The 13,052-nt window shown below is 38.2% G+C and overlaps 1 protein-coding gene across 2 annotated transcripts; it reads right to left on the minus strand.

The window, feature by feature from the left end:
- Nucleotides 1-154: 154 nt before the first annotated feature.
- Nucleotides 155-12,057, minus strand: LOC144658797 (gamma-aminobutyric acid receptor subunit beta-1-like). Of its 2 annotated transcripts, XM_078519281.1 has the most exons (9): nucleotides 11,927-12,057; nucleotides 9,582-9,658; nucleotides 7,628-7,695; nucleotides 6,720-6,937; nucleotides 3,640-3,722; nucleotides 2,931-3,071; nucleotides 2,050-2,264; nucleotides 1,339-1,491; nucleotides 155-763 (listed from the first exon to the last, which is right to left on the minus strand). In XM_078519281.1, exons 1-9 carry the CDS (start codon nucleotides 11,995-11,997, stop codon nucleotides 554-556), a joined length of 1,236 nt encoding a protein of 411 aa, XP_078375407.1. In that variant the 5' UTR covers nucleotides 11,998-12,057; the 3' UTR covers nucleotides 155-553. The 2 variants fall into 2 exon arrangements, with proteins under 2 accessions (XP_078375407.1, XP_078375408.1); XM_078519282.1 differs by lacking the exons at nucleotides 7,628-7,695; nucleotides 11,927-12,057 and having other exon boundaries at nucleotides 157-763; nucleotides 9,582-9,625.
- Nucleotides 12,058-13,052: the final 995 nt, after the last annotated feature.

The raw sequence follows: 13,052 nt of genomic DNA on the forward strand, positions 1-13,052 counted from the left end.
ACAAATTACAGCATGGAAAGTGCTTTGTACGGTGTTTACGCACTCGTTGTTTTGTATCAGAAATCTTACTCGTTCGCTCCGCTCACTCGTTCGATTTCTGATACGTCAACAACTCGTGCGTAAACACCGTACGCGCGCACTTTCCATGAAGTAATCTAAATATCCCGGGTGCTACATGTAAAAAAGTAATATTAAGCACAATTTTGAAAACGTCTAAGGCAAATAAAGCGTTGGTTTTGTAACCATAAAAAAATTACAAACTATCATCACCTGATCACCAGCGTGTCCGTAATAGAGAGGTTAAGTTTATATGAATTTACGCCGAGATGTCCGTTGTCCGTATTAGAGAGGGTGCGTATTATAGAGGTTTTTCTTAATAAAATATGTGAGAATTTTGTTAGGATATCGGAGATTGTCCATAATAAAGAGGTCTCCTTATTAAAGAGGTGTCCGTAAAGAGAGGTTCGACTGTTTTATGACTTTATTAGTTTCTTGTATCTTGGCGTACTTGTTGTTGGCCTACTTATTATTGTCTGTTTATCATTAAACTGCATTAGATCCAATTAAAAGTATCCAACCAGTAAACGACATTGAAAAGGGCAAAAACAACTGGAAACCCATAAAGCGAGTAGTCGTCCAGAGCAGCAACGAACGAAACAGTGTAAATGCGAGTTTTGACGAAGTTCATGGCGGTCCTGATTCCCTTTCTGCTGTGGGTTAAGACGCTGCTGGAATGGGTGTCACTCTCACGACTGTATTCTTCCTGTGGACAAAAACAAACATAATTCATGGAAATTGGTTTGGCAGAATGTACGCATGATATCAGTCTTGGTTGAAACGAAGTGTTCTCGTTTTAGCTTTGTTACCTTGCTGAGTTTATGCAGAGTAAATTATCACGAAAACGTCATCGTACAGCGGAGTTTATCTAATGACTGTCCGTGGTTTAATCTACACCAAAGTTACCCTACCAAATAAACACTCCCTAAAGACGTGTCGACAAGTCAGGATTGTTCATTATTGGCTGGAAATAAAAACGTGTTCAGTTTGCCAATTGCACAGCTGGAAACACAAAATTGTAGTGTCATGAACCGATCAGGCTACATAAAAAATGTATAGAAAAAGATGCATAAATAATGTTACAAAAATTGTCTAACAGTTAATTTATCAGTTACGTCCAGAACATTCTATGGAATGAGTTTGAACGTAGTGTTTTAACTTCTGAAGTCATCGTCGTGGGAATAAAGCAGTTTGTTGCTGTTACCGGAAATCTTGAGACCTGTCTGGGAACAACCGATCTGCTCTACATAGCTTAAACGTAGTTGACTGTTTTCAACTTACATTACTGCATAGTGTCTCATTTTCGTCTTGCCTCTTCTGCATTTTTTTCACTTGCGATGACACGAGTAAAATTATCGAATACTCCACCAGGGATGCAAAGACAAATAAGAAACAGCAAATAAGGTATACATCAATCTTTTTGACGTAATTTACCTAGAAAACAAAGAGATACATAACCGACTAAAATTAATGTGTACAGTCGAACCTCTCTTAAGCAGCCACCCGAAATGTCAAGGGGTCAAGATTTTGAGCCGTTTGCAAGAGGTCGTTCCAGTGACTTAATCGGCCGTGCACAAAAATGTATCTGTAAGGCTTTATCCAGGAACAAACACATTACTTGGAAGTTATTTTAGCGCGTCCAGTATAATTTCCAAGTTTCCATGTCACGGTGAAACAATACTCACTCGCGATAATCGGATACCAAAGCTTCACTTTGGTATCTCTTCACACGAGGGTTGTTAGGCGTCTCGTTACCTAACTGGCGCCCGAAGTAATCATGTGAAATGGCGGCTGACCGGAGGTAAAAAAATGGCAAATATCAAACCATCAGGACTAAACGTGGTCGCCGTCACCAGATCTGACTGGAAGAAAATGGAATTTTGGAAAAGTGGTCGCTTACGACCGGAAGGTGGTCTCCAACGAAGAGCATGCACAAGGAGGTTTCCAAATATGGAATCTGATCATAAAAGTAGCCCTCCTCGCCCTCCCTACCTTGGCAATAGAACTATTCAGCATAGTAAGGATGGTAACAATTGTCAATACCGCAGTGACAGCGAGTGTCACGCGAGCTGGTGGTGTGTCACGTGGGAGTACAAAACCAACCCACGACAAGATGACGACAATCACTGACGGTGCATATACGTTGTAGATAAAATAACTGTAGATTCGTTCAAAGACAAATGTTGCTGTCACTCCGGTCCAGTTAGCTGAGAACAATAAAAAAAGAATTAAAGAATGAAGAACAGAACATTCAAATGATCTAAGAACAAAGACCAACAGCAAGAACAACATAGCAAGAAAAGCCATGGCATTTCTCATTAAGTGCCACGAAACTCGTTTTTTTGGATCGTTTTGCCGTGCAGTGCCGTGGCTTTAAATCTGATTAAATACATGCTTCCTGTTCAAAACAGAACTGATCCTTAATTGTGTGATTTAAATGATAAAAAAGGAAGAATATGCGGCATATTATGCCAGACTTAATAAATCGATGACATTAAAGAGTAATCGATGGGTTATCAGATTAGACATTGATTATAACTATGATCAATGACTAATCCGTGACTTATCGATAGACTACATGGGCAAGTTATCGATTGCTTTGATTATTCAACATGATCAATTTATAACGTTCGCCAGACTTGTTAGGGATCAAAAAAATATTTTATGTGGAAAGCACTTAATGGTACAAAATTTCCGTGCTAGTTGTGCGGCATACTAAAAGGGAAAAGAAGTCAAAGAACTGTCAAGGAGAAATCAGTACGCATACGGTGAGCAATCAGTACAGTAGAAGCAGTGATGATATCGATGAATAATAAAAAAAACACAGAATGTTCTTATATATTGGACTAATATATTGTAATAAATGAACATGCCTGCAACATAAGCGGTAAAAGACTCTGACAGTTCCATGCCGCTAAGAATGTACTGAGGATGCATTTGCAGAGTATCGGGTACAAAGTCCATTCCACTTGATGTTTCCCATCGAAAAGTGATGTGAGTATCACTGTACCCATCTACGAACATAATCATGAGTGAGCTCCTCTTTCAACAGCATAACCAAAGAAGTAAAACACGCTGATGATGATCTCAATAAACGAAAACGCTTACACGTAGTTTTAACAGCTTCTTATCTAAATTTTTATATAAAACAATATAGCTTTTTATTTAAACTTGGTAAACCTATTTCAGTGTAGCCTGTGTACAGCCGTCCCGCATGAAACGATTGTGTAAGCAATTTAAGCAATTGCATTTTTTGGAACATTTCATCATTTATCCGCAGTTCACAAATATGCCTCTCATATTGTCGTCTACTCCACATGCCGGACATTAGGACCAAAGCTGTTGACATTTTTTCAGACTAAAAAATACAATTGCTTTAATTGCTTGCACACCGCGAGGATGATTTTATTCATTTAATCATTTATCTGCAGTTTACATGAATGTGAGGGAGACAAACAGTATTTGATTCAGTTTATCTATTTCAGTGGTTTCAGTTTCTTATAACCTGTCATACATGACTGGTGTTCAGCCCAGCCCAGCCCAGCTCGTGGGTTCTTAATAGTAACAACGCAATGCACTTACAACTTTCTATGGTGATGGGACATCTTTGTACGTCCATTGGAAAATCTTGCAGATTCATGGGACAATATGCTTTAATAGTGATCCTGAAATATCAACCAGGTAACAAAAAGGCCGTTGCAATAATTAAAAAACTAGTTCAAACCTAAAACAAATTAAAACTATTGAAACGTCATGGTATTTGCTTCAGTAGCAAGTTGCCTTCTGGGACGATCGACATTAAGCGAAAATTAAACGTTAAGGCGGTTTGCCTTATTTACACGTATTCAAAAGGGCCGCCTACGAACAAGCGCTGTACCTTCGAAAACTACACGGCGCAGATTCTAGAGTGCTGCTTATTCCAAGAAACCTACGTCCCGATGCAGTTTTTTTTTAACCATTTTTGTTATGTTTTCGAAGGAGAAATGCAGAAACAACAACACACAAGATGGCGGAACTAAAACTGTATTCTAGCACGTGTACAAGATCGCGGACTCACATCCGGGTAATACATAATATAGTATGACGTAATGAACTATAACAATTTTAAACTGCGTTTTTGTTGCTGTTGCGGGCAATCTTGAATAAAACCTCATTTTTATTCAAAAAGGTTTTTTATGAGTTAATAACTGCCACCTCTATATTCCCCGCCAGCTAGGGCTTTCCACAAGTTGCTCGAGATTTCCCAAAAAGTTGCCCGTAATTTCTCAAAAAGTTGCTCAAAGTTGCTCCAAAAATCCAAAAAAGTTGCTTCTGATAATAAACGTTGCTCCAAAGTTGCTCCAAAAAATCCAAAACGCTGCTTCTAATCAAGAGAATTTCTCTAAATATTTGTTAATTTCCCTTTGAGAGTAAGATTTCTAAGCAGTTTTATGCAATTTCTCAGCAAAAGAAGTATCTAAATAACATATTAAGGGGAAAATTTTTAAATAACAAGGATTTCTTTAACTGAGAAAAATCGTGAAGATATCAATGACGTCATGTTTGCTGGACGAGATTTGTAATGTTTTAATGCAAAATGAGCCGAAAGTTGAAATGTCTTCAGATGTTCCCCGAAAGTCTTTGGCAAATTTCGTAAATCTTCGGAAACGTTCGTATTGCCTTTGAACACTCGGATAATCTTCGGAGATCTTCGGTCTACAAATTGCTCAAAATGCAACAAGTTGCTCAAGAGGAAAAAAGTTGCTCGAGTCATGAAAAGTTGCCAAAAAGTTGCCGAGCAACTTGTGGAAAGCCCTACCGCCAGCATCAAAAAGTCGAAAGTTTTAATTTCGTGTAAACACACGTAGTCCGGCGGCTTAGCTCCTGAATTGTGCGATTTTTGATACAAGCACCAAACTTTGCGGGATTACAAGCATTCGTATACTAATCAATTCTTGATATAGTGCCAACGCCAATTTCCTATTTTCAGCTAGTAAACAGCAATGAAATTTTCTGCCAAGAGGCCCCACCCCCACGAAGTACTTCTTCTTGTGCTTTTATAAACCTTTTATTGTAGATTTTTATTCATAAATACAGATGTGAATGCTTTAAATTAGCCTTACAATTGTCATTTTTTACCATGTGTTTGATACCAATAATTTACTAGGAAATTATTGCAAAAGATTTTTCGTTCCCCGCCCTCTGCTCCCTGACGTCTTTCGTTTTGCGCTAGCCTCCAGGTCTCTCGCGATCGGTGGACCGTTCGCTAACAGAAGAAAAATAGGAAAATATAGGGCTGTGAGCAGTCTAAATTACAGCATTTCATTCTAAATTTTGTACGTGCGACTTGATATCACTTCCAGGACAAACAAATATTTCACGAAATTTCATTGATTTTGATAAAGTACGGTTTCCATGGATACCGGTGTTTTTCGGGCTTGGCACTATATCTGAAAAAACTTCTGTCGGTGACCACTTTCATTGTGCCAAGTTTCATGCTTGTATCAAAAAGTGCACAATTCAGCTAAAATTTCGAGCTAAGCCGCCGGACTAACGAGAACAGTTACATCAACACCAAGCAACAAAGCTGTCAGTTTTTTCCTTTTTTTATCTCATCAAGGTGATACAACCTCACGCAACCTTCACGCAACGTTCACACAACCTTCACGCAACGTTGAAAGGTGCTCAGTAACACTTTTTTACAGAGAGCAAACAACTTTTAGAATAGACTGTCTACAGCCTCTATTTTTCAACGCAAAAAGAGCGAGAGAATCGGCGAGCGAAGCGAGCGTGAGCGCGAAGCTCGGGGGAGAGGGAAGGGCGCGAGCGTGCCTTCCGTTTTTCGCTGGTATCCAGTTCTCTCGCCGTTCTTTCCCCGCTTATTCGATCGAAAAAATTGAGGGCTGTAGACAGTCTACTTTTAGAAAAATTGTCGCGACTTTCCAATAGAGCATAACCGACAAGTTTAAAAATGTCAACTGGAACATACGGGGGCGAAAGGTCTTACGAATTCACCAGCTTAAAGCAGAAAAAAATTCCCATGTTAAGAGGGAGCAATTTCCCACCGATTTCCCCCTCCTATCCAAAGATGAATTTTCGGTGTTACTGCACAAACCAAACCTTCGCCGGCCGAAGACAATCAAAGGAAACATGGCAGGGATAGACATGGTTCATAAAAAGAGAGATGGAATTTGTTAACCTCCACCAGAATTACCAAATGTTTATGCAGCAGCCTTTCTGAGCCAAAACCCTTCTCACTACTACTGCCGATAAAAAGAAACTTTTCCAAAGTCCGCTTGATATGAAATTTTCAACCCTTGTTTACAAACCTCGCAATGAGCCTGGGGATCCTTTTTAGGGGCACGCCTGTAAATTAGCAGGTACACCTCGTAATATTAGATGCATTGAAACCCAAAATAAGTGCGTGAGCCATTTACTTAAAGTTATGCCTTCTGTCATATTATGTAGTTATTATTGTATTATTACTTTTAATCCGCATCATTTTACTTTGCGTATTTCCACCATCCGTATTCGATTTGTCATCTGCAGACATTGGCCCTCATTTTACAGATAACAAGAGTATACAGAAATTAATGAAAATTGTCGATTGGAATTATGTAGGAAATTGTCATTTGTGATTGGTCAAGTGAATGAATGTTTTCCTTTTCGATATATTTTCCTACCGTGCATTGTAATTAACCACACCTCCAGGAGCCAACATAATCATGACATTATTGCTTGTGACGTCATGCATTTCACCATCTTTGGCGTTCACGAAGTACGAGTCTGGTATCCAAATAAGGTCAATTACGTGATTACTCAGGTACAATGTATGATTAGTTCCATGATCCAGCCTTTTATCAATCCACTGTTGCCTTAAGAACACATCAAATGTAAAATCCTTGAAAAGGAAACAAAACACAATTATCAAAAATCAGTAGCTGAAATATTTTCCGCGCTTGCGTTGCTACTTCAAATCGCTTGCGTAAAAAATGCAACAAAGGTTTAGAATATTTTAAATTAAGGTACAAAGATTTTATTAAACTTGAATGAGTTACGAAATGGGGAAATATTGGTTAATTAAAAAAATTACTATAATATTTGCCATACGTTAAACTAAAAATAAATTCTCTGCAACGCGGGAGAAATTTTTGTTTTTAGACCACTTTGGTGGATTCGTGAAGTCCTTGAAAGCTTAACCGAAATTTTATGCCAGTACGTTCTCTTGAACAATGTTTTTACGTTGTGTGGCTCTCTGCATTTAATCGTCCCACATAATCCATAAGCACTCGGTAGTTTGTTACTTAATGAAGATACCTTAAGGTTACTTTTGTTAGCGGCTACTATTTTTAGCAATTTTAGCGAGTTGGGCAAAAGTCGCTAAATTTAGAACTCGCCAAATTTGTCTTGGTCTAATTTAACACTGTCTAATTTAGCTATATGTCCATTAAAAACTGGTTTACATGATATAGCTATTTGTTTTAAAATTTTCGGAAAATCGCTAAATTTAATACTCGCTAAATATTTAAAATTAGAAACAATAGCAAATGTAAATGCTATTGAAGGGAACATAATGAAGTACAGTACTAACCATGTCAACCACATTTATAGAGTTGATAGACAACAAATAAAAGCCAACTGTAACGACAACAGGCCCCTCTGGAAATGAAAAAAAGCAAAAGAAGGACAGTGGCCTAATGGTTAGTGCTGAACTCCGGAGCCCTGCAGGCTGTAGTCATTGTGTTGTGTTCTTGAGTAAGACGCCTGGGTAAGACGCTTTACTTGGGTAAGACGCTTGGGTAAGACGTGCGTGTATTAATAGGTAATCCTACGATGGACTAGCATCCCATGTAGGTGGGAGTTGAAATACTCCTAATTGCTTATTGCTACCAAAACTTGGGATAAGCAGTTAGCTCCGACGTAATGAGCTTCCAGCGACCCCTAGCAGACTTGACCTTACATTTACATATGACCACACAAAATACTTAACACTAATAGCGAATTTCCACTGACGCGTATTTTTTACGCGCATTTACGTGCGTAAATTTTTTTTAGAGACGAAGAATGAATGATTTGCGTACACGTTTAGGCAAGTCGTTCATACAGCTGTTAATACATTGTCTCTAAACTTTTTTACGCACGTTAAAAAATATGCGTCATTGGAAATTCACCTTAATAACACTGATTTTGTTTAAATCCTGCTCAATCGATTCCAACATGTTGGCAAATTTGGATTAAATACACTAATATACCAAAATGGTAGAAATGCTGCCAAAGGGGAAGAACGATGTGGAACTGATGCTTGCAGTAACTTTATGAACTGTACTACTTTTTATGTTTGAAAGGGTTAAGTATTGTAAAATTTAACTGAGATTTAATATAAGAATACACCATATTTCACATATATGTACCGATATCAAGGAAGTTTAAACATACGTTAAGGTATCACGGAAGGAAAATTGGCGTTTTCGTTTCAAGTGAAATTGTGTGCAAACAATCAATGGTAACCCCAATAAAGTATATATTTTCTGAAAGCTTATTGAATAAAGATTGTAATTTTTTATTTGTGATCATATAGACCATAATAAGCAACGTCAACATTTTGTTTGCAATTATGATGTTGCGCAACATTAGGTTTCATTGAGAACATATTTAGGTGAGAGCCTGAACTATTATGTGGAATTTGATCTACATATGTTGGCCTATAAAACAGTGTCTCAGATTTTTCTTTTCTTGCTCCATTAATTTTTTATGAATTTTTAATCCTAAAGAAGACCTAAAAACGCCATTTTAAAGTTTAAAAATTTATAAAAAAATTAATGGAGCAAGAAAAGGAAAATCTGAGATACGGTTTTTTAGACCAATATAAGTAGATCAAATTCCACATAAAAATGACATAATTCCGCAGGAAGCGATTTACGATTTAGTCTGCCCAGAACTCAGGCAGGATCCGCTTTCGAGTCAGTGCACTTTCATGTCATGTAGGCATTGGTTATGCAAAATGTTTTACGCTAGTCTTCCCCCCCAGTCTCCCCCCCCCCAAAAGCAAAGCTTCCACTGAAAAGCAGAGTACTTTACTGTTTCAGTTAACTTAAAAATATCACTGGTTAAAATTCTGCCTCGCGCCTGGTAACATATCAAAGCGAAAATCAACGAGGTCGCATTAGCGCGAGGATCACATTGAGCTCCACTGCGCATCGTGAATCTTCCATTCGCGCATAACCACAATTCCTTGCGCCTTGATCTTACCGCGACCACAATTCCTTGGGTTTGGTAAAAAAGTGATTGCAGGCCCCATAAAGTAATCCTTTGCCGATCAAAAAGCTGCCTTTTACTGATCAACCAATATCAAGCACACGATAACAACATCAAAACAACATTGTTCTCCACAATCGGAGAGCCTGGAACAAACAACTTTAGTTTTGTCGGACTACGCTTTTGATTGCAACAGAAAGACACTGGCTGAGTTTCGAACATCGTTCCTTTTATTTGCTCGCCGAGTCGTCGTATTGCTAAAAAAGGTGTGTAATATTTAAACAGCCTACCGTCATAATTTGGTCTTATCCTTAAGTCATACTTGTCTTGATTCAGCAGAAGCTCTAGAAGATTGCCAACCTTGTCTCTGAGGGAATATAAAAGATGACTCAAATTATCTTAAAAAATCATTACTTGTATAAACAATCAATGTAAATCAAATGCAAGGCTGATCGGACAGCTAAAAAGGCTTAATAAATTTTATTGTCTAATATTTCGGTTAGACAAAACTAACCTTCTTCAGGGGCTGAAAAAGCTAAGTAAAAACGGAAATGGACGGTTACAAACAATGTAATCAATGTAAGTCTCCCAAAAGGTGGGAAAAGGTTGGGAGGGTAGGGATAGATAGGGTAGATTAATAGACAAGTGTAGAGCCTGGTTTTCACTAGCGACACAAGCACAAGCGCAAACGCAAGCGCAAGCATAACAGCTCTTATTTCATAGTGAAAACGGCTTCGACGCAAGCATCAAGGTTTTTTGCACAAGGATCAAAATTTTTCCTTTTCTTTTTCTTGCGCTTGTGCTTGCATTCGTTTGAAAACGAAACATCGCATAAGCACAAGAAAATTGTTTACGTCTGGCCTTGTCTAGCCAGATAAAGCACTCGTTCTAGTATTTGAACAAATTCGCAGAAGCCGCGGTTGATTTTGATAAACGTTTTAAGAGATTGTTCGGAGGAGTGTAGACAAAAAAAAACAAAAAGGCACAAGCGTGGACTCGAGTAGCGAAAGAAATGGGGATAAATGCTTTCTTTAAAAATATCTATAAACCCAAATGTTTCGTTTTCCTCCTTTTTGTAGTCGCTTTCGTTTCCTTCGTCACAAGAGTGGAGGAGACATCAACATTCGATGCCTGAGAGTTTCTGCCGCCCGGGGTTCTGCCGCAATATTTGCCTAGAGAACGAAGTCGAGAACGAAGCCTTCTAATTAGTAAACATCGTATTCTTACGATAATGTGCTTGTGCTAATGTCGACGTTCGTTTTTACTTGGGACAAACTACTTATGCTTGCACTTGTGTTTGTGCTTGCGTCGCTAGTGAAAACCAGGCTTAAGGAAGCCCGATTATTCGGCACTTTTCTTTGGAGACATAGCAGTGCCTGGAAACGGTGCGAATCTATATCAATCAAGACGTTGCTAAGAAAGAAATGCGAATAGTGGCGGTGTTTGCGTTTGATGTTTCACGCCACTGATTTCTCTCCTGATGTTTTACGTTACTGAGAATGTTTTGGCGGCGTGGAATACCAAGCAAAAAATTGGTCACGGTTGACATTTAACAACCAAAAAATGGTAAATCATTTCAAAATCATTGGAGTTATTTTTTAATTGGTATAATTCTCAAACCCTACTTTTGCCAGACTGGACACCGTTGTTACTGTTTGTAATTGTGATGTCCGGCAAACTTCAAAAGAACAAACAAAATGCAAATAGCTATTGTGTTTTGTGCACGGTCAAGACCAAGACATGCGAACTAGACATTGACTTTGTCAAGCTATCGCCCGTGTTCTATCCGGGCGATCGGTCGCAGACCGCGGCGATCGCAAACGATTATATGAGAACTACTGCCACAGAGGGAGACGATCGAAGCGATTCAAACTGTCCCATGGTGCACCAGCATAACCCAGTACTACGTTTCCGTTTCGCCTCCCTTTTGCTTCTTCGCCGTAAAAATACGCTGAGACGGCTGCACGCTGTCCGTTGACGACCCAAGTGGCTTTTTCAGCTGCCAGTCAAGTAAATTATTATTGTTCAAGTATTTTCCGGTAACGTTATTATTTCCTACTGAATAAAAGGTTAAATAGAAACATTTCTTCTTTTTTAGTACTTAACATGCATTTTATATTTTTTATTTCACTTCAATGTTTGATTTACACCGTGCAATAAGTTTTTTGAACTTTTGTTCTTGGTCTTTAATTCCCGTGTCTCGTTAAAAATAGTCTTAATATCAATCTCCACCATTATAACTTCAATCGGTATGAAATTCGCTGTTTAATAGTCATGACCGCTTGTTACACTTTAAACATTCATCGAATAATGAAAGAACATATTATCCTCATTTTTTTCGTCGTTTCGTATGATTTCAAATTCGAACAGTTAGTGACTTCGCCGGGGAAGTGTTAAGATACATGAATATTTTGCCTCAGAAAAGTTCAACAAATGGAAACTGATTATGGAAACATAAACATTTGAAATTATCGGTTTTCGATGTGCTACTTGAGCGGGTAACAACGATCCTGAATCAGTCAAACCTTTATAAACCTCAACAGCTGGAAAACGAAGCATATATTTTTTTCAAAACCAATTGATCAATGATAAAACTTTGTACTAAGTTAGTTGAATGAGAAAGTAAAAGAAATACCTTTCTTGGAATGAACAAGTTGCCTTTGTAAAAAGAATGACAACGGCCATCCGAAGAGTGACATGCCGCATCTTATCCGCAGCAGACCTGACGCCTATACTGAGTGATGAGCACTCTGACTCAAGATCGCCCCTAAAATCGACTGCGTGGGAGGCTATCTTGGACTCAGTGATAAAATATTAAACATGTGTAAATACATCTACAAGAAACTTAATTAACAGCTGATGCATGTTGCTTTCGAAAATGACAATCAGCAGTACATGTAGAACAAGATTGGCACAAAAACGACGTGAAACATTGCTGTTATACGCAATCTAAATATTAAAGATTTTCATTCTTTTACGTGGTATCAAGCTATAAATTGGAAGAAGAAATTTAATGAATATTATTTTCCGCCTCGGGGTTAGATGGCCCTTATTTACTATTATCTTTATCTTTTTTATAGGTCGAGAATGCTCTAGAAATTTAATAGTCAGCAATATTTGTCGTGGAAAATGTTCGTGACGAAACTATTCCTGGTGGAAATCACACGGTACGACAAAGTTAACAACCGAGATCCGACCCGTACATTTTGTTCAAGGAAGAATGAAAGCGCAAATAATTGTTTTTAGCCATTCGCGCCAGCAGGGAGTAATTAGTTCCACCAGACCAGAGTAGCTTTAATCAAATGTGTTTTTACTTAAACAGCAGATGTTTTCCACGAGGTAATACAATAGAAAAAGTTTCCACTTAAATACAATTACGAATGTAGTGCGTCGTAAAATTGAAACTAAAGTACATCGGCAAATTAAGAGAATTAGTTCATATCCTCCGAAGAACATTACACAAGAAATACACTTAAAGAAGTGTTTTTTCACGCCAATGTTTTTCTGTTTGTCATGACCCCGTTTGGCAATCATCAGAATCATCCTCGAGTAGGCCGAGTAGGCTGCAATTTTTGGCTTTTCCTGTTTTAAAATATTCCCTATCTTAAATTCACTGTCTAAACAATTCTACCATTTGAAAGATACCCCATTTGACCGTTTGCGCTCCGTTCAAAAGATCGGCCGAGCCCGTTTCCAGTTCCCCCTATTTTTAGTTCTTAAGGAATTTAAGCCTTGTTCCCAGTGCTTTTCGCGAGTTTAAT

The sequence above is a fragment of the Oculina patagonica genome, chromosome 6, assembly GCF_052425735.1.
Source record: "Oculina patagonica isolate OP01 chromosome 6, crgOcupat, whole genome shotgun sequence".
Taxonomy (NCBI): Eukaryota; Metazoa; Cnidaria; class Anthozoa; order Scleractinia; family Oculinidae; genus Oculina; species Oculina patagonica.